This window comes from Jaculus jaculus, chromosome 15, assembly GCF_020740685.1.
Source record: "Jaculus jaculus isolate mJacJac1 chromosome 15, mJacJac1.mat.Y.cur, whole genome shotgun sequence".
NCBI classification, from domain to species: domain Eukaryota; kingdom Metazoa; phylum Chordata; class Mammalia; order Rodentia; family Dipodidae; genus Jaculus; species Jaculus jaculus.
In genome coordinates this window covers 35,450,482-35,471,042 of record NC_059116.1, presented here as the reverse complement: position 1 = coordinate 35,471,042, position 20,561 = coordinate 35,450,482, and the positions used below count along the sequence as shown (strand labels likewise).

General features: G+C 47.1%; 1 protein-coding gene across 2 annotated transcripts in view; it reads right to left on the bottom strand.

The window, feature by feature from the left end:
• The window catches only part of Zfr2 (zinc finger RNA binding protein 2), a 35,148-nt gene extending 21,973 nt beyond the window's left edge, over positions 1 to 13,175 (bottom strand). The window contains exon 1 of one of the 2 annotated variants that reach the window (XM_045134946.1): positions 13,095 to 13,175. In XM_045134946.1, the coding sequence (XP_044990881.1) occupies positions 13,095 to 13,147 (53 nt within the window). In that variant the 5' untranslated portion in view covers positions 13,148 to 13,175. Of the gene's footprint in view, positions 1 to 6,611; positions 6,740 to 13,094 lie in introns of those variants that run through there. The other variant, XM_045134947.1, reaches the window with a different exon arrangement.
• Positions 13,176 to 20,561: the final 7,386 nt, after the last annotated feature.

Sequence of the window (20,561 nt, the reverse complement as noted above, 5' to 3'; positions counted from 1 at the left end):
CCTCTTTCGGCAGCATCTGGCTTTACATGGATAGTAGGGAATTGAAACTGGGTTGTTAGGCTTTGCAGGCATGTGCCTTAACCACTGCTGATCTATCTCTCCAGGCCAGTCTGACCTGGAATTCACTATGTAGTCTCAGGGTGGCCTCAAACTCACTGCGATCTTCCTGCCTCCTGAGTAGTGCTTGTGTTTTTTTTTTTTTTTTTTTTTTTTTTTTTTTTAATGAGAAAGACAAAGCATGTATAGGTCCACCAGGGTCTCTTGCCACTGCAAACAAACTCCAGGCACATGCGCCACTTAGTGTCTCTGGCTTTACGTGGATACTAGAGACTGAACCCCAGTCTGGAAGGCTTTGCAAATAAGCTTTAACTTGCTGAGCCATCATCTCCTAGTCCTACAAGGATTAATCTTTTACCCAGTTTACAAATGAGGAAACAGGCACGGTGAGAGGCGAAGTTGAGAGGCAAACCCATTAGACCACTTATCAGATAATCCATTGTGCAGAAATCTCCCATAACAAGCTGGAGAGATGGCTTAGTGGTTATGGTGTTTACTTGTAAAGCCAAAGGACCTCGGTTCAATTCCCCAGGACCCACATAAGCCAGATGCACAAGGTGGTGCATGTGTTTGCAGTGGCTGGAGGCCCTGACATGCCCATATTCTCTCTCTCTCTCTCTCTTTCTCTCATTCACATGCATGTGTGCACTCTCAAATAAATAAATAATGTTGAACTTTTTTTGTTGTTGTTTTGTTTTTGTTTTTATGAGGTAGGGTTTCATTCTAGTCCAGGCTGACCTTGAATTTACTATGTAGTCTTAGAGTGGCCTCAAACTCACTAACGGCGATCCTCGTACCTCTGTCTCCTGAGTGCTGGGATTAAAGGTGTGCGCCACAATGTCTAGCTAAAACAAAAGTGTTAAACTTAAAAAAAAAAAGAAAAAGAAAAGAAAAAGAAAGAAGACAAAAAGAAGTCTCCTGATTCAGGATTCCTCATGGGCTAGAGCTTCACTGGTACAGTTGACCCTTGATGCCCAATGGCATCAAGATATACCATGATGGGAAGTCGGGGCTGTGGGTGGAGCACTCACCTAGCACACACAGAGCCCTGGGCTCCATCCCCAGCACCACATAAACCAGGTGTGGTGGTGCACACCTCTCATTCCAGCACTTGGGAGGGGACAGCAGGAGGAGCAGGAGTTCAAGGTTATCCTGGGATTGATGGATGGATAGACAGACAGACAGATTATATATTTATATATGGCAAGTTCAAGACCAGTCTGGGCTATATGAGACCATATTTCTCCCTATCTGAAAAAAAATCAATGCACAACCCTTAAGAAACAGATAGTAAGACCCTATTCTTGAAGACTTCACATGCCTGAGCAGCAAAGTCACTGAGAAATCAAGCTGGTGCTGAGCAGAAAACCTCCTCCCTGTAGACCAGCCAACTGAAAGCAGCCCTATGGGAGACAGACGTCATCAGCAGTGAAAACAATGGACACTGGAAGCCTCAAGTTTGTCCAGACAGGCCAAATGACCAAACAAGTGCAATAGTGGCATGTCTGCTCTGGGGGAAACTAACTGCTCCCTACTTGGACTGAAGGCCCACTCTATGGGAGAGAATACATGCCTGATACTGAAAATCTAATCAGAAGCCTATGGCGGGGAGGTCATGAGCCTTAGGGGTATAAAGCCTGCTCTTGTCTGGAAAAATGCTTATATTATTCTTACCAAATTGCCCTGAAAGCACTACACTTAATATTCATATTCACATATTAATGCTACTCTCACTTTTGGTTAGAGAAACTTCTCTCTCTTTTTTTTCCTTCCAGTTTTGATTTTTCAAGGTAGGTCTCACTCTAGCCCAAGCTGACTTGGAATTTACTATGTACTCTCAGGGTGGCCTTGAACTCATGGTGATCCTCCTACCTCTGCCTCCCAAGTGCTGGGATTACAGGCGTATGCCACCACTCCTGGAGATGTTTCAATGCTGGACACTTCTCCATCCCTTCTTTTTAGCACTGTGTTCTCACACCCTCCAAAGCTCAGGGTCCATTGCAGAAGAGGTTGTGGAAAGAATGTAAGAGCCAAAGGAAGGGTACCACTCCTTACAATGCAACTGTCTGCACAGAAATTGGCCTCAATATCCATGACCTTGCAGTGTCTAGCAGTACTTACACAAAACCCTCATAATAGAAGGAAAAGGTTGATGACATGAAATTAAAAGAGAGATTAAATGGAGGGAGGGAGGGGATATGATGGAGAGCAGAGTTATGAAGGGGAAAGTGGTAGAGGGGAGGGAAATATCATTGTTTATTGTCTTTAAGTATAGAAGTTGTCAAATAAAAAATATATATTAAAAAATAAATAGGGCTGGAGAGATGGCTTAGTGGTTAAGGCATTTGCCTGCAAAGCCAAAGGATCCTGGTTCAATTCTCCAGGACCCATGTAAGTCAGATGCGTAAGGGGGCACACGCATCTGGAGTTTGTTTGCAGTGGCTGGAGGCCCTGGCGTGCCCATTCTCTCTCTCTCAAATAAATAAATAAAATATATTTAAAAATAAATGATCAATACATAATACAATGTGGTAGCCCATGCCTGTGGTCCCAGCACTTGAGAGTCTAAGGCAGAAGTATGGCAAGCTTTTTGTTGTTGTTGTTTATTTATTTGAGAGCGACAGAGAGAGAAAGAGTGAGTGAGAGAGAGAGAGAACAGGCGCGCCAGGGCTTCCAGCCACTGCAAATGAACTCCAGACGCCTGCGCCCCCTTGTGCATCTGGCTAACGTGGGTCTTGGGCAACTGAACCTCGAACCGGGGTCCTTAGGCTTCACAGGCAAGCGCTTAACCGCTAAGCCCGTATGGCAAGTTTGAGACTAGTTTGGACTACATAAGACCATGTGTCAAGAAAAACATTGCCTTGTCCTCTTTGTAAGTTAACTGTTGTAGGCAATTTGCTATAGTGACAAAAAGCTGAAGAAACAGCATTTGCCTATGAATACAGGGAGGCCCCAGGAGAACTGCCCACACTTTGACTTGACCTTGGACTTCAGCCTGCTGAACTGACAGGGTATGTGTGGCGGAAGCCCCAGGATGGGCACATGATGAAGGCGTCCCAAGCCTACAGAAAGCCAGTGATCATCTGAAGAAGATAAAGTGGGCCAGGAGATGGCTCAGAGCGGCCACCCAAGCACTAGGACCTGAGTTCCATTCACAGCACCCATGTGCTAGCGGGAAACAGTGCCACACACTTGTTGTGGTGGTTTGATTCAGGTGTTGTCCATTAACTTAAGTGTTCTGCATGCTAGGTTCCCAACTGGTGGAGATTTGGGAATTAACGCCTCCTGGAGGCAGTGTATTATTGGGGGCAGGCTTATGGGTGTTATAGCCAGCTCCTCCTTGCTAGTGTTTGGCACATTCTCCTGTTCCTATGGTCCACCTGATATTGGCCAGGGGGTGATGTCCACCCTCTGCTCATATCATCGTTTTCCTTGCCATCATGGAGCTTCCCCCTTGAGCCTGTAAGCCAAAATAGACCTCTTTTTCCCCATAAGCTGCTCTTGGTCAGGTGATTTCTGCCAGCAATGAGAACCTTACTGCAACAGTAACGTGGTACCACGAAGTGGGATTGCTGCTAGAAACCTGACTGTGTGGCTTTGGCCTTTTTGAGCTGATTTTCAAGAAGAATATGAAAGGACTTGAAACCTTGGCCTAAGAGATGCCTTGCAGTGCTGTAAGTACAACTTGATGGACTATTCTGGTCAGAGTTGAAAGACCTGAACACAGTAAGAACTATGGCTTGTGAGGTTTGGCTTATGAGGGTGAGAAAGAGCTTTGCTTGGACTAGGCTAATTTGTGTGAGAAGCTTGCTCTTATGCCTATGTCCTGAGAAGTTGTGCAGGGTTGCTTTGGGTAGAAATGAACTGGTGTGAGCAGAGGGATATGGAACAGAAAAAAAAAAAATCTTTGGGTGAACTGCTGTCCATTCAGCTGTAATTGAGAGATTACAACCTTTGAGATTGGGCCAGCCAACCTGCATGGGGCAACAGGAAGAATGTAGACTCTTTTGGAGGGGTCTGAGTGCTCAAGGAGTGTCCTGTTCTTCAAAGACTGTTTTATTCCCTCCATGGATTAACAAATTGGCACCCTACCTGGTATTGTGGAGTATAAGAAATGCAGGAAAGAGAGGATCATTGAGTTTGCAACATGGGCTTGTGTTTTGGAAATGGTCATGGGCAGTGTGAAGCAGGTTTGCCATATGCCTGCATGGCCGAGGATGAACTATGGATTGCAATGGAGACCCAGTGGAGATGCTGGGACCATGAGATAGCTGTTAAGGACAGCTGCTGGCCCTGATGAAGTTTTCCAGGACTGTGAGTAGCCTAGCTAGAGGGGTAGAATTGGAACTCCAGACACTTGTTGCTGGTTAAAGACATCACTGGCTAGAGTTGTTGGATTTGGAGCTACAGAGTTTGTGTTTGCCCTGCTTAAATCATGTATTGCTTGAGTATTTCTTTATATTGCCCAATGCCATATTCTGTGCCATTATGGGTTTTTTAGGTTATTTTTTGGTATTATGGCTCAGTTAAAAGATCTTGGACTATGGGGATGTATGAATATCATTGGAATTGATAAAAACTATGAGGACTTTTAAAGTTGGATGCATGCTCTGTACTTTATATCATGTATGGATATCAGTTTATGGGGGCCAAGAGAAAATTGTGATGATTTGACTCAGGTGTCCCCCATAAACTTAGGTGTTCTGCATGCTAGGTTCCCAGCTGATGGAGATTTGGGAATTAATGCCTGCTGGAGGTGGTGTATTGTTGGGGGCGGCCTTATGGGTATTATATCCAATTCCCCCTTGCTAGTGTTTGGCCCACTCTCCTGTTGCTACTGTTCATCTTATGTTGGCCAGGGGGTGATGTCCACTCTCTGCTCATGTCTGCATTTTCCCTGCCATCATGGAGTTGCCCCCTTGAGGCTGTAAGCCAAAATAAACCTTTTTTCCCACAAGCTGCTCTTGGTTGGGTGATTTCTACAAGCAATGCGATCCTGATGGCAACACCTGTCATCCCAGTGCTGGGAGACAGGAACATCCCTGGGACTGAGTGGCCAGCCAAGTAAGCTCCAGGTTTAATGAGAGATAGTCAAAAACTAAGCTGGAGCGTGACTGAGGACAATACCTGACATTGGCCCCTGGCCTCCACATGTGCTCAGCCATACAAACACATGCATTCACACACATTTGAATATGCACACACACACGTGCATGCATGCCACACAGACCTACACATGTAAGAAAACCAAAGAGAAGGCTGGGGAGAAAGCTGGCTAGCTGAGTTCAACTTCCTAACCACCCACATAAAGCCCAAACAGGCATTTATTGCAGTGGTAAGAGGCCCTGGCTTACACACACACACACACACCATTTTAAAAAAATCGATTCGGAAGCCGGGCGTGGTGGCGCACGCCTTTAATCCCAGCACTCAGGAGGCAGAGGTAGGAAGATTGCCATGAGTTCAAGGCCACCCTGAGATGACATAGTTAATTCCAGGTCAGCCTGGAACAGAGTGAGACTCTACCTCGAAAAACAAAAAACAAAACAAAACAAAAAAAATCCATTCGGGGCTGGAGAGATGGCTTAGTGGTTAAGCACTTGCCTGTGAAGCCTAAGGACTCCAATTCAAGGCTCGATTCCCCAGGACTCATGTAAGCCAGATGCACAAGGTGGCACGTTCATTTGCAGTGGCTGGAGGCCCTGGCGCGCCCATTCTCTTGCCCTCAATCTTTCTCTCTCTCTCTCTCTGTCGCTCTCATAAATAAATAAAAATAAACAACAACAACAACAAAAAATCCAGCCGGGCATGGTGGTGCATGCCTTTAATCCCATCACTCAGGAGGCAGAGGTAGGAGGATTGCTGTGAGTTCAAGGCCACCCTGAGACTACATAGTGAATTCCAGGTCAGCCTGGGCTAGAGTGAGACCCTAACTTGAAAGATCAAAAAGAAAAAAAAAAAAGAAGGAAGGAAAGGAAGGGAGGGAAGAAAGGAAAGGAAAGGAAGGGAGGGAAGAAAGAAGGAAAGGAAAGGAAGGGAGGGAAGGAAGAAGGAAAGGAAAGGAAGGGAGGGAAGGAAGAAGGAAAGGAAAGGAAGGGAGGGAAGGAAGAAGGAAAGGAAAGGAAGGGAGGGAAGGAAGGAAGAAAGGAAGGAAGAGAGGGAAGAAAGGAAAGGAAAGGGAGGGAAGGGAGGGAAGGAAGGAAGAAAGGAAAGGAAAGAAAGAGAGGCTGGAGGGATGGCTTGGTGGTTAAAGCACTTGCCTGCAAAGCCTAAGGACCTAGAGATTCCCCAGAACCCATGTAAGCCAGATGGACGTTGGTGGCGCATGCATCTGGTGTCCATCTGCAGTGGCTAGAGGTCTTGGTACACCCATTCTTTCTCTTTCTCACTCTCTAACTCTAATCAACAATAACTAAAGAACTTAAAAATTAAAATGAAATTAAAAAAAAAAAGAAAATCCAAAGAGGCCAGAAAGGAAAGGATTATTCCAGACCCAAGATACATGGGGGCTGGAAGTGCAGAGAGATGAAGAGATGGGAACAGAGGGCACATACCTTCCTGTCACCTGCTGAAAGCAAGGTTAAGGCCAGCTCTCGGGGTGTAGGGCTTTGCGGACTTATATCACATGGGGTGTCACAGATGGTTGTTGACAACGTGTGGTCACAGCAACCCGGGGATTTCTGGCCCACCTCATGCAGAGTTTGTTTATGGCCCTGCCCAGTGGACAGGCGCACACACATGCTGCTAGCCAAAGGGTGGTGGGGACATCCAGTCTTGCCTGGCTTCATTCAGCTGAGTGAGCCTGCGCAGGAATGTGGGTATGGAGTATATCATTAAAGGTCATGGGAGGGGGGGCAGAGTTCATTGTGGGAGAGGGCAAGTGAGAGCTTTTAGCACATGTGACAATTGCCAGTCACGACCTGGTTTGCTGCTTTGTTTTTGAGAGAGGGTCTCACTATGTTGCTGGCTGGCTTCAAATTTGATATCTTCCTGCCTCAGTCTCCCAAGGGCTGCAGTCATAGTCCTGTACCGATATACTGGACTGCTTCTTTTCTTTGTGGGGTGGGGGAGGAGAAGGGGGGATTTTTTGAGGTAGGCTCTCACTCTGGTCCAGGCTGATGTGCACTCTGTAGTTCCACACTGGCCTCGAGCTCACAGCGATTCTCCTACCTCTGCCTCCCAAATGCTAGGATTAAAGGCGTGTGCCTCCATACCTGAATTTTTTTTCCTTTTAATTTTTTTTTTAAACTGTTTATTTAGCAGGGCAGAGTGGCACACACCTTTAATCCCAGCACTTGAGAGGCAGAGGTGGGGGGATCGCCAAGAGTTCAAGGCCACCCTGAGACTACATAGTGAATTCCACATCAACCTGAGCTAGAGTGAAACCCTACCTCAAAAATCAAACAAAAACAAACAAACAAACAAAGGAATCATTTATTTATTTATTTATTTATTTGCAAAGGAGAGAGAGAGAAAGAGGTTGGGGCCCCTAGCCACTGAGAAGGAACTCCAGATGCATGCACCACCTTGTACATCTGGGTTTATGTGGGTACTGGGGAATCAAACCTGGGACCTTAAGCTTTGCAGGCAGGCACTTTAGCCATTAAGTAATCTCTCTAGCCCCATCTTAAATTTTTTTCTATTTTCAAATTTTTATTTATTTATTTATTACAGAGGGCTGGGGAATAGAATGGACACACCAGTCTCTAGCCACTGCAAGCTCCAGATGCATGAGCCACCATGTGCATCTGGCTTATGTGGGTTCTGGGAAGTCAAACCTGGGTACTTAGGCTTCACATGCAAGCACCTTAACCACTCAGCCATCTCTTCAGCTTAAGCCCCATTTTTTTTTGAGGCAAGCTCAACAGACTAACAAGAGAGTAAGAGTGAGAAAGAGAAAGTGAGAGAGAGAATTGGTGCACCAGGGCTTCCAGCCACTGCAATCAGACTCCAGCTGATGCACCCCCTTGTGTGCATATGTGAACTTGCATGCTTGTATCACTTTGTAAACTTAGTTTATGTGGAACTGGAGAGTCGAACATGAGTCCTTAGGCTCTATAGGCTGAGTGCCTTAACTGCTAAGCCATTTCTCCAGACACCCCCCCTTTTTTTGAGGTAGGGTCTTACTCTAGCCCAGGCTGCTGGGATTAAAGGTGTGTGCCATCAGGCCCAGCTCTGCTGTGTTTTTTAATAAAAGTAAGGCCTGACTTTGCCTAGAATACATGTGTGTAGAGATCAGATGTTGACATGAGGTAGCTTTCTCCATCACTCCCTACATTATTTACTGAGGCAAGGTCTCTCACTGAACCTGGAGCTCACCAATTCAGATAATCTAGCTAGCCATCTTGCCCTGGGGAATCCTCCTGTCTCCTGGGATTACAGTTGCAGGCCACCAAGCCCAGCTTTTTAAAACATTTATTTATTTATTTATTTATTTTTTTTTTTTTTTTTGAGGTAGGGTCTCGCTCTAGCTCAGGCTGACCTGGAATTCACTATGTAGTCTCAGGGTTGCCTTGAACTCACAGTGATCCTCCTACCTCTGCCTCCCAAGTGCTGGGATTAAAAATGTGCACCACTACGCCTGGCTAATATATTATTTATTTATTTATTTATTTGCAAGCTGAGAGACACAGAGAGAAGGCGTGGGCTACAGCCTCCAGTTGTTGCAAATAACTCCACATAAATGTGCCACTTTGCATATCTGGCTTTATGTGGGTACTAGGGAATCAAACCTGGATTATTAGGCTTTGTAGGCAAGTACCTTAACCAATGGGCCATCTTTCTAGCCTCAAGCCCAGCTTTTTTTTTTTTTAATATGAGAGAGAGAGACAACTGACATACCAGTGCCTCCAGCCACTGCAATCAAACGCCAGACACATGTACCATCTTGTGCTCATGTGCGACCTTGTGTGCATCATCTTGTGCATCTGGCTTACATGGGATCTAGAGAGTTGAACAAGGGTCCTTAGGCTTTGCAGACAATTGCCTTCACTGCTAAGCCGTCTCCCCAGCCCCCAAACCCAGCTTTTATATGAGGGTGCTGGGGATTGAACTCAGATCCTCATGCTTGTAAGCTTAGCACTGTACCAACTAAGCCATCTCCTGATCCCATTACTGGTACATTGGTATTTCTGTGTGTATGTGTGGAGTATGTGGTAGTATGCTGTGTGTAATGTAGTAGTACATAACATGTGTGTGCACAGATGGGTACAGAGGCCAGAGGGGAACACTCGGTGTGCTATCATTGCTCTCTCTCTCTCTCTTTTTAATTTGCTTATTTTTTATTTATTTGAGAGTGACAGACAGAAAGAGGCAGAGAGAGAGAGAGAGAATGGGCATGCCAGGGCCTCCAGCCACTGCAAACGAACTCCAGACGCATGCGCCCCCTTGTGAATCTAGCTAACGTGGGTCCTGGGGAATCGAGCCTCGAACCAGGGTCCTTAGGCTTCATAGGCAAGCGCTTAACTGCTAAGCCATCTCTCCAGCCCGCTCTCTTTTCTTGGGATGGGGGTCTCTTCTTCAACCTGAAGCTACTATCAACATGCCCAGTAATTCTCTAGTCTCTGCCCTCCCTGACTGCCCCCCATGGGGACTACTGATGTGTATGGCCACACCCAGTTTTTTATGTGAGTTCAAGGGAGTTAAACTTGGCAGTCTCCTGCCAAGTGACCCTCATCCTTAAATAGCAGTGCACTTAACCACTGAGCCATATGTGCCAGCCCCACCATTTGCATTTTTAAAATTTTTATTTGAGAGAGGGGCAGGGGAGAGGGAGAAATGGGCATGGCAGGGCCTCTAGCCACTGCAAAAGAACTCGATGCTTGTGCAACCTTGTGCATCTGGCCTATATGGGACTTGGAGAATTGAACTTGGGTTCTTTGGCATCACAGGCAAGCGCCTGAACCACTAAGCCATCTATCTGGCCCCCATTCACATTTTTAAACACACTCATAGAGCTGCTGGGTGGCAGGTGCTCACTGCTTTTGGGGGGAAGAGCTCTCAAGAAGTGAGGACATCTCACTCAGTCTTTCAACTACAGAATGTTGCTAATCACAGAGGGGATAGTCCCCAGCCTCACTCACTATGAATGACACATGGGGCAAGGCTGCAAAGACAGCATAGCCTGGGACAAATGTGCCCAGAGCCAGGTGAGGTGGCACTCCTGAAGCTGAGATGGGGGATCAGGAGTCCGAGGTCATCCTTGGCTGCATAGTAAGTTCAAAGCAATTCTAGACTACATGAGACCCTGTCTCAAAAACAAAACAAAAGTGTATAAAAAATTCACTGAGGCTGGGTGTGGCAGCTCACACCTTTAATCTAATCCTATCACTTGGGAGGCTAAGGCCGGAGGATTGCCACAAGTTAGGGGCCAGCCTGGGCTAGGGTGAGTCCCTATCTAAAAGACAAAACAAGGAGCTGGGCAGATAGTAACCACTTGCTTGCAAAGTCTGCTGGCCCAGGGTTTGATTCCCCAGATGCACAATTTACAGCGTGCCTCTAGAGTTTGTCTGAAGTGGAGGAGATGCTGGGGTGCACATATTGTCTTTCTCTCTCTCTCTTTCTGCTAGCAAATAAATATTTTAAAAACTTCACAGTGGGAGATGCTCAATTGTAAGAGTGCTTGTAGTATAAGCAGGCCCACACCCATGCAAAAAGCTAGGTGTGGCCGTGTATGGGATGCGCTCACTTCAGTGCTGAGGGTGGAGACAGGAGGATTGCTGGGCTCTCTGGACAAGCCAGTCTCAATGAAAACTGAGGCTCTTCAGGTTCAGTGTGAGAGTCTGGCTCTGGGAAATAAGGTGAAAGAGAGATACAGGCAGATGTCTCATAGCCTCATCAAGCCTCTGCACAAAATATGGGACACATGCATACCATACACTGCACACACACAAAAAATCTGGACATATGTTTGGGGAAATAGGACCTCTGTCAGTAATCTACTCCTGCTCCAATGATAAATTAATGTTTCTTTCTAAGCAAATACCAAACTTTATTTATTTATTTTACAGGTAGGGTTTCAGTCTAGCCCAGGCTGACCTGGAATTCACTCTATATTGTCAGGGTGGCTCGAACTCATGGTGATCCTCCTACCTCAGCCTCCAGAGTGCTGGGATTAAAGGTGTGCGCCACTATGCCCAGCTCCAGACTTTATTTGTTGATGATGCTAAGGGTCAAACACAGGGCCTCAAGCACACAAAGCCAATTTTCTACCACTGACCTGCACTGCCAGTCCTAGCTTCTCATTCTAAATCACAATTTAAAATACACAACTGGGGCTGGAGATGTGGCTTAGCTGTTAAGGTGCTTGCCCGTAAAACCTAAGGACCTAAGTTTGACCCCCCAGAACCCACATAAGCCAGCTATACAAGGTGGTGCATGCATCTGGAGTTTGTTTGCAGTGGCTAGAGGCCCTAGCATGCCCATAATGTCTCTCACTCTTTCTTTCTTTCTTTTTTTTTTTTTTTTTTGAGGTAGGGTCTCACTCTAGCCCAGGCTGACCTGGAATTCACTATGTAGTCTCAGGGTGGCCTCGAACTCATGGCGATCCTCCTACCTCTGCCTCCCGAGTGCTGGGATTAAAGGTGTGCACCACCATGCCCGGCTCCATTATTTATTTTTTATTAGAAAGAGAGAGTTAGCTGGGCGTGGCTCCATTATTTATTTTTTATTAGAAAGAGAGAGTTAGCCGGGCATGGCTCCATTATTTATTTTTTATTAGAAAGAGACAGTGTGAGCCAGTCGTGGTGGCACACACCTTTAATCCCAGCACTCGGGAGGCAGAGGTAGGAGGATCGCCATGAGTTCGAGGCCACCCTGAGACTACATAGTGAATTCCAGGTCAGCCTGGGCTAGAGCGAGACCCTACCTCGAAAAACCAAAATAATAATAATAATAATAATGCACAACTGGATCAAGTCATTCCTTCTTTCCCTCCCTTCCTCCTTCCTTCTTTCCACTTTCATTTATTTTGAGGGGCTGGTGGTCAGCAGTAGAGTGACAGCTAGAAACCACAGTGAGGGATGGGGTGTAGTCAGTGGTAGAGTGACAGCCTAGAGTCCCCCAATGAGAGACTGGGGGAGTGGTCAGCCCTAGAATTCCCGACTAGTATGCTAAAGGCCTTAAGTGCTTTCCCCATCATTTCAGGTAAAAAAGAAAAAAAATCATTCAAACACAACTATATTGTTTAGAGGTTGAATGAGCCTAGATTTATTTTGCTGAGACCCATGTATTTTCAACTTATGTCATGTCTGATCAGTCACCTGACATTCCTTCGGCGATGGCGTCACCTCTGCGTACGTGTACATGGATTCATGAGAATTCAGAAAACAGCTGCACATCATTTGAATCAAAACAAGCGCCATGTATGGAGGGGCGCGCTCGGGAGGCAGAAGGACTGCAGGTTTGAGGCTGGCCTGGGCTACACAGCGAGGAGACCCCGTGTCAGAAGCCAAGCTCGTCTCAGGCATGTCAGCCAGAGCTGTTGCTGCAATGCAGACATTCTCTGGCCCCAGGGACTGAGAACTCGGTGGGGAAGGACTGAGTGACAGGTGGGTGTGACGTCCTGGAGCCTCCCCCCTCCATCACGGACAGCAGAAATGGCGACTCTGGGTGACCCAGAAATGGCGACTCTGGGTGACCAGCTGGAGGGTGTGCGCGCCACTGTCCCCAGCTCGGTGCTGTTACGCCAGGTTGCCCAGGGAGTACGGATCTTGCCATGCCCCGGCCTCAGCTTCCCTCCCCAGTATGGGTGACAGACGCCTTCGCCGGGCCCAGCCCTTAATGTTCACTCGTCCTCCGTGTGCATGTTCACCGCGGCAGCTCCTCGGCAACCATGGACGTGAGCTCGGCACCCCGATGTCGGCTGACCCCTTCCCTCCCGTCCCTCTGGACTCTGCACCGACCCTCACCGCGGCCGAGGCCCCCGCGCCATCCCGGGGGAATGTCGCCCTTGCCCCGCCGCACCCCGCTTCCTCTCCATCCAGCAAAGCTTCCCCCCAACCTCCAGCTCCGCGCCGATCGCCCGATCGCCCGGTTACCTGGACGACGGGCCGGTGCCTGGCGCGCTGCGGGAAGAGCTGCTTGCCGCCATGGCCGAGTCTGCCTGCAGCGGGCTGGCCGTGACGCCACCGAGAGCCAGGCCACGCCCCCTTGCGGGACTGCTCTGCCTGTAAGCGCGCTGCGGCAAGGTGGAGCCCCGCCCCGCGGCAGGCCCCGCCCCCCGCCCGCAGGCCCTTCCTCCTGCGGCCTGAAGATTGATGGGCTGCTCACGGCTTCTGGGGGCGGGGCTCACTAGGCCCCGCCCCTTCCTGCGGATACATACGGGTGACCAGTCGCGGGCACAGTCCCCCGTGAGCGGTTCCTGCTCTGCCGGGTAACTCAGCTAATCTCACTGGAGGAGGGCGTCTTTTTGTCGTGGTCGCCCTGTGGTCTGAGAGCGCAATGTCCACTTCTCCTCAGGACAGGTTCTCGAACGGACTGTCAGTCCACGGACACTGAGTTCCAGGCTTCCATGACCCAGACAAGTACCTGAGCCAAAGATCTTGAGGAGACCCTGCCCTCCCTGAGGACACGGGTGGCTGTCACTAAGGGAGGGCATGAGGCCCGCCCTCCATGAGGACACAGGGTGACTGTTGTAAGGTTCAGGAGTGACCAAGACCACAGAGAACACTCTGGGGCAAAGATGCAAGCTTTTATTCCGGGAAAACCTGAGCTGCCAGGGCTGACTCTGGAGAGCGGAGCACCGTTAACTTTGAGATGAGGAAGGTGAAAGGCTTGACTGACCGGGAGAAACCAGATCAGTAAAGCTAGTTCAGGTTTATTTGCACAGCTCTCAGGTGACGTTCACTGGTCCCAGGATGTGAGGCCAGAGATGTTAAATCCCGGACCTGAGATGATGGTCTTTTGGGGGAGGAGGACGAGTTAGCTAGGAACCAGGGGCAGGCTGAGGAAAGTAACTATTTCAAGGATGGGGGAAAACAGCGGTCTTCTTATAAGGTCCCAAGTTGGGAGGGAGGCCAGCCGTTGACCAGCAGGGGAGTCTTGAAAGTGCTGGTCCTGATCATGCCCAGGAATGTGGGTGGTGGGTCCCACCTAACCTTCTGACCTTTTTGTGTATGTGGGCACTGACTCAGCTCCTGGCTACTTCAAGCTGGTTGGGGACGACATGGGGGAAGGAAAGACTCAGCTCCTGGCTACTTCAAGCTGGTTGGGGACGACATGGGGGAAGGAAAGACTCAGCTCCTGGCTACTTCAAGCTGGTTGGGGATGACGTGGGGGAGGGAGAGTCGGAGGGAGAGTCTGTGCTCAAGGGAACATATGACTGTAAGAGCATCTGGTTGATGGCCACCTTGGAAACTTCCCGGATGCACTCCTGGAGGAAGCAGAGGAGGCAAGAGGCTATTAGAAGAAAAAGTCAAATCGTTACTAATGGACTCATAAGTGGGGTGAGTAGAGGCACCAGCTTGGGGAGGATGCCTGGTTAGTGGAGCAGCATTTGAGGGCTTCACCCGGTGTCTGGAGTGTTTTTACTCAAGTCTCCACCAGGCCTGATTCATTTATATAGTAGCAGCATTCTTTCCTGAGAAAGAGACATGCCCCCCGCCCTTTTCTGTGGTTAGTAGGTCTGGAGCCCTCCTGTTTTGTAGAGTTACCTGTGCCAGCGATGACAGCTGGAACTGTAGGGATTATATGGCCATTGTGGTGGTCTCCACCGTGTCTGTGAGCCTTCCAGTTAGGTCAGTTAGCTCTTGGGAAAGTGTTGGTCTGTCATCAGGCTGCGGTAGGCCACCTCCAGCCAGGCCTGATGCTGTGATTGATGTGACTGAGCTTACTCCAACCAGTACAGTCAATGTTGCTCCTCGTCTTTTTCTTTGTAGCGATTTTGGGACACTTGAATATTGTTGATAATATAATTCTAATTCTCCCTTAGTATAGACTGTTAGGCTGGGGATCAAGGTGATTGGAATGCATGGGACTTTCCACTGGAGAGAAGCACAGAGGTAAAGTGAAGAATTGCAAAGGAATAATATCCCCAGAGGTAAAGACAAGTCTGAAGCAATATTATGGGTTTGTGTGGCAGGGGGACACTGTATCCTTGCTGGAATTCAGAGATATTGAGATATGGGGATATGAACAGAGGAGAGGAGAGGGGATGTCTTGGGCAATTATCTACAGGGGTAACTGAAAGTTAATAAACTTTCCTGAAAACTAAAGGGAATTAGTAGCTATCCCTAAAGTTTGCAGGCAATAAAGAAGTTTGGCACTCTTCTCTGGTTGATGTACTCCCTTTAGCCTAGATGGCCTTAAAGGACCAGAGACCATCTGAGTGTCCCCCCTTAGACATTCCTGGCTGAAGAAGCCTATTCTGAACAAGGACACAAACAGCTACTATTTTTTTTTTAATCAACTGCACCCGGTACAGTCTGTTTTGTTGTTTGTTTTTTTTTTTAGGATCCTCCTTATAACTTATAAACTTGCCCCAACCAGCGGGGAGTTGAACAAGGACCAGAGGAGAAGTTAACCTGAATGGGAAGAGGCAAACAGACACAAGGAAGGAGACCACGCCGAGTTTCTGGTCAAGGCCTCAAGAGTTTATTCTTACATGTAGGTTTATAGAAGGTTGTAGGGGGAAGGGGACATAATCAGGCCAAAGATCACAGAGTTACTGGGTAATCTCTGTTTCTTTATCAGTTACTGGCAGCACGGGGAGAGGGGGGCTTATCACCCAAGGGTAGGATTTCTTCATTTCTGGTAACTGAGCATTTAGATGAGGAGATAGAAACTTAACTTGCTATATGGCGGTTTCTGTCAACATGGCCGAGGTTAGGCTCCATAGCTCCCAACATCTCCTCCCTTCTTTTATACAAAAAGAGGGAGAGGCCCGCTATGCAGCAGTAGGCATTAACCAACTTGGGGAGTAGTGCTCTGACTCTTCCCATGGGATGTCTTTTTCTCACAATCTTGGCCCTTGGTACCTTTTGGGGAGGGGAGGCAGGGCCTATGTGATAACAGTTAATGGTACCAACCTCCATGCAAGTCAGGTTTTTCTCTCAGGGAATCCAAAAGTGCTCAGAAAGGGACCTTCCCCTGTGGTGCTTTGCCTCGCACCCATGTTGGTGCCCATATCGCACCCACTTTATTGTGAGCTGATATGTGTAGGTCTGGATCCTATGCATCTCCTAAAGGAGGGGTAGCTATTTGGCCATAAGACAGGTAGACTGCAGTGATAGCAGAGGTGTAGAGGACAGTGGAATAGTAAACGACTACAGAATTTATGATCAAGGGAGAGAGGCAGCTGCAGGTGGTAGGTCTTCAGTGGCAACACCTTGATCAGATAAGGGTGGTGGAATCCTGTTTGATGGGGCCCTCCTTTACTTGAAATTCCCATTGAAGAACGAGAACGGTAGTTAGGGGAATGATGGGCAACAAGGAGCAGAGGAGTAGAAGATGTCGGGGGTCAGTCGTTTTCATCTTGAATCTTGGGTATTGGAAAGCTGGAAGAGAAAAGAGGAGGTTGCCTCAGGAACAGGGTGTTCTTGGGCGTGTTTTACTGAGAGCCTATAGGTTTGTTGACTTGTTTGACTAAACGTTCTGGTAGCCATCTTGCGGCATCATTTTGAGTATCGAACACACAAACTGACCCACAACCCCAAATAAGGATTGGGTCTGGGCCATTCCATTTTAGAGTCAAAGATCTTTCCACATAGCTTTGGCAAAGGTATTTTTTGTGTTTGTGTGCCAAAAGCAATCAGCAGCTGATTTTCCTTGAGCATCAGGGGTTTAAAAAGTTCAGGACAAACAAGACATGATGAAGGATATTTTTGGGGGAACCTTTTATGGGATATAAATCCCCCATTTTTAATTTTTGGAGGGTATGTTTAATAGTTTGATGGGCTCGCTCAACAATTCCTTGAGCCTGGGGATTGTATGGTATGCCTGTAATATGCTCAATTTGTAATTGATGACAGAAATTTTGGAATTTTTTTCTAGTATATCCAGGACCATTATCAGTTTTAATAATTTGGGGCTTTCCCATGACACCAAAGCAATTGAGCACATGAGCAATGACATTTTTGAAGCTTCTCCAGCATGGAGACTGGCAAAGATGAATCCACTAAAGGTATCCACAGTAACATGTAGGTACTTAAGATTACCAAATGAGGGAACATGTGTTACATCCATTTGCCAGACCTCATTGGGAATTAAACCTCTAGGGTTTACGCCCAAGTGGGGGATGGGTAGGAGGGTGACACAGTTTGTGCATTGTTTGACTATCTGGCGAGCTTGTTCCCTAGTGATTTTATTTTATTTTTTATTTTTAATTAATTAATTAATTAATTTGTTTTTCAAGGTAGGGTCTCACTCTAGCCCAGGCTCACCTGGAATTCACTATGGAGTCTCAGGGTGGCCTTGAACTCACGGCGATCCTCCTACCTCTGCCTCCTGAGTGCTGGGATTAAAGGCGTGTGCCACCATGCCTGGATTGTTCCCTAGTGATTTTAAAAAGAAGACACAAGGTTTGAGAGTTAAGGTGATGTACAGAGTGAGCTGCTTTGGCCTGGGCCACAGGATTGAGCTTAACAAGGAAGGCAAACTGGGTAGCTTTGTCAGTTATGGCATTGCCTGCGGCCTATATGGCCTATATAAAAAGGGTGTTGCCTAGAATGTATGCATTGCTGGATGGAGAAAAACAGAGGGGTAGCGTTTGTGGTGGGCTTTATGTATGGCACAGTTTCTAACAGGGGGATGGATTGAGCAATATAAGCACTATCAGTATATAGATTAAAGGAAGCATTTGGAAGTTGTTGAAAAACCTGTAAAACAGTGAAAAGTTCCACCAGTTGAGCAGAATGGAATGGGGATTTTAGGGAAGTGGTTTGATTGTTTACAGTGAAGGCTGCCACTCCATTAGAGGAACCATCAGTGAAAACTAGGGGGACATGGGGAAGGGGTTGGGGAGAAGTCAATGTAGGAAAAACAAATGGCTAAATTCTCAGAAATTGGAGAAGCTTGTCAGCAGGGTAGTGGTTATCAAGGGATCCCTGAAAAGAAGTGCAAGATATTGTCAAGTCATCATCATTTTGTATTAACCACTGTATTTGGGTAGTGGAATAGGGTAGAACGATTTTATCAGGGTCTTTACCAAATATTTTTCTGCTTTGGTCACATCCAATTTTTATTAATTCTGCCACCCACAAGGTGTAAGGGGTAAGGACTTTGGGTGGCAAGGCGGGTAAATGGACCCAGAAGAGGGGCCCCTCCTGCCAGAACACCCTGGTGGGTATAAAGTCAGTGGCACAAATAACCAGGAGAAGAGGTTTCTCATAAGAGATAAATGTGATCCTTTGGCTCAGAATTGTGGCCTCTACTATTTTTAGGGCTTCTAGGGTAGGGGCTGTTAATGAGTGGCCTGAGGCAGGGTCTGGGTCTCCTTTGAGGATGTCAAACAAGGGTTTAAACTCTCCAGTAGTTAGCTTAAGATAAGGCCTGAGCCAATTGATATCTCCTATGAGTTTTTGAAAATCATTTAAAGTTTTTAGATGATTAGTTCTAAGTTGAATTTTTTTGTGAAAGAATTTTGTTATGAAAAAGTTCAAAGCCTCAGAATAAGTAAGGGGGTTTTAATTGAATTTTATCAGGAGCTACCTGAAGACCAGCTCTGGTAAGGGCCCTAGAAAGCTCTTGAGAGCAAATAAGGAGTTCAGTGGGATCAGGTCCAGCCAGGAGAATGTCATCCATATAATGAATGATATACAAAGAAGGCCATCTATGTCTAAATGGATCTATAACTTGGGCCACAAATTTTTGACACAGCATAGGGCTATTGGCCATCCCTTGGGGCAAGACTTTCCATTGGAATCTCGGCATAGGGCCTCTAAAATTTACTACAGGCAAACTAAATGCAAAATGCTGATGATCCTCAGGGTGCAAGGGAATTGTGAAAAAGCACTCCTTTAGGTCAATAATGATTTTACAATATCCTGCAGGAATTGCCACTGGAGTGGAGAGGACTGGTTGTAGGGCTCCCATAGGTACCAGGGCCTTATTAATCTTTTTTCTTAACTTTTGCCCCATGAGTCTTGAGGGAGTCTTTAAGTCCATGGATGAAAAGTTCCTGTTTACTTAGGGTCTGTCCCATGATAGAAAGGAAGGAGTAGAAACGGCAAGACCAGAGGGCAGTGTTCTCACTGGAGAATCGGCATAGGGGATTCCCCAATGGGCCTGATGCAAGTCTGTCTGCAAGTTTAAGAATCCAGCAGCCGCACTAAGGGCACTTACTGGCCATTGCATGACCTGTTTCGATGGTTGGAAGAGAGGCTAGATAGGAGATCTTTGCCAACACCCAAATGGGCCGTTGGGATTCGCACAGGGAGCTAGGGGCCTTCAGCCAATGCCAGAGGGTAGCCCTGGCCAAGAGGCTTCAGTTGCCCTGTCACTATGTTGCGACTCCACGTGATGGTGCCAACTGAAAGTAAAAGAAAGAAAAGAAGTTTACAAAGGCCAACAAAGAAATCCCACAGTTCCTGTGTCTTGCAAATCTGACTGAATAGTCTTTAAATAGTTTGCCTAGAAGTTTGCATCCTTCTTCTTACCTTAACCGGATCTGTATCACAGGTGGGCTTCTGTGGTGATCACTGTGCCAATCTATATCACAGGCAGGCTACCTGTGGTGATCACTGTGTGAATCTTCACTCACCAATGAGGCAGCGATTCAGGGAGAGGAATGGCCGTTCACTTGAGCGATGTTCAGGTTTTTCTTCGTACCTTGAGCCCCACGTTCGGGCGCCACTTGTCCCAGCCAGCAGGGAGTTGAACAAGGACCCGAGGAGAAGTTAACCTGAATGGGAAGAGGCAAACAGACACAAGGAAGGAGACCAAGCCGAGTTTCTGGTCAAGGCCTCGAGAGTTTATTCTTACATGTGGTTTATATAAGGTTGTAGGGGGAAAGGGATGTAATCAGGCCAAAGATCACAGAGTTACTGGCTAATCTCTTGTTTCTTCATCAGTTACCAGCAGCACAGAGGGAAGGGGGCTTATCACCCAAGGGTACAATTTCTTCATTTCTGGTAACTGAGCATTTAGATGAGGAGATAGAAACTTAACTTGCTATATGGTGGTTTCTGTCAATATGGCTGAGGTTAGGCTCATAGCTCCCAACATAAACTTACACCCTAGCCTGGCTTAGTGCTTCAGCCTTCATCCTGAGGGAAAGCTGAGGCCCCTTGATTTTTTTTTTTTTAATGAACAGTCTACCTGTAGAGATCAAGTCCAGTGTTTTCTTTTGTTTTTCTCTTAAACTTTTTTTTTTTTTTTACAGTAATATAGGTCTTTGTAGGAAGAGGAAAAAAAGCAGGCCCTTGGAGTACATAACAAAGTAAACATATCATGGAGTTAAGTTTTGTAAGAGTCCCAGGGACATGGAAAGGATTGTTTTTCAAGAGTAATGGAAGGAAGAGTGGAGGTGCTGTAAGGATAGGGAAGTACTATGGCCAGTCTGATTGAGG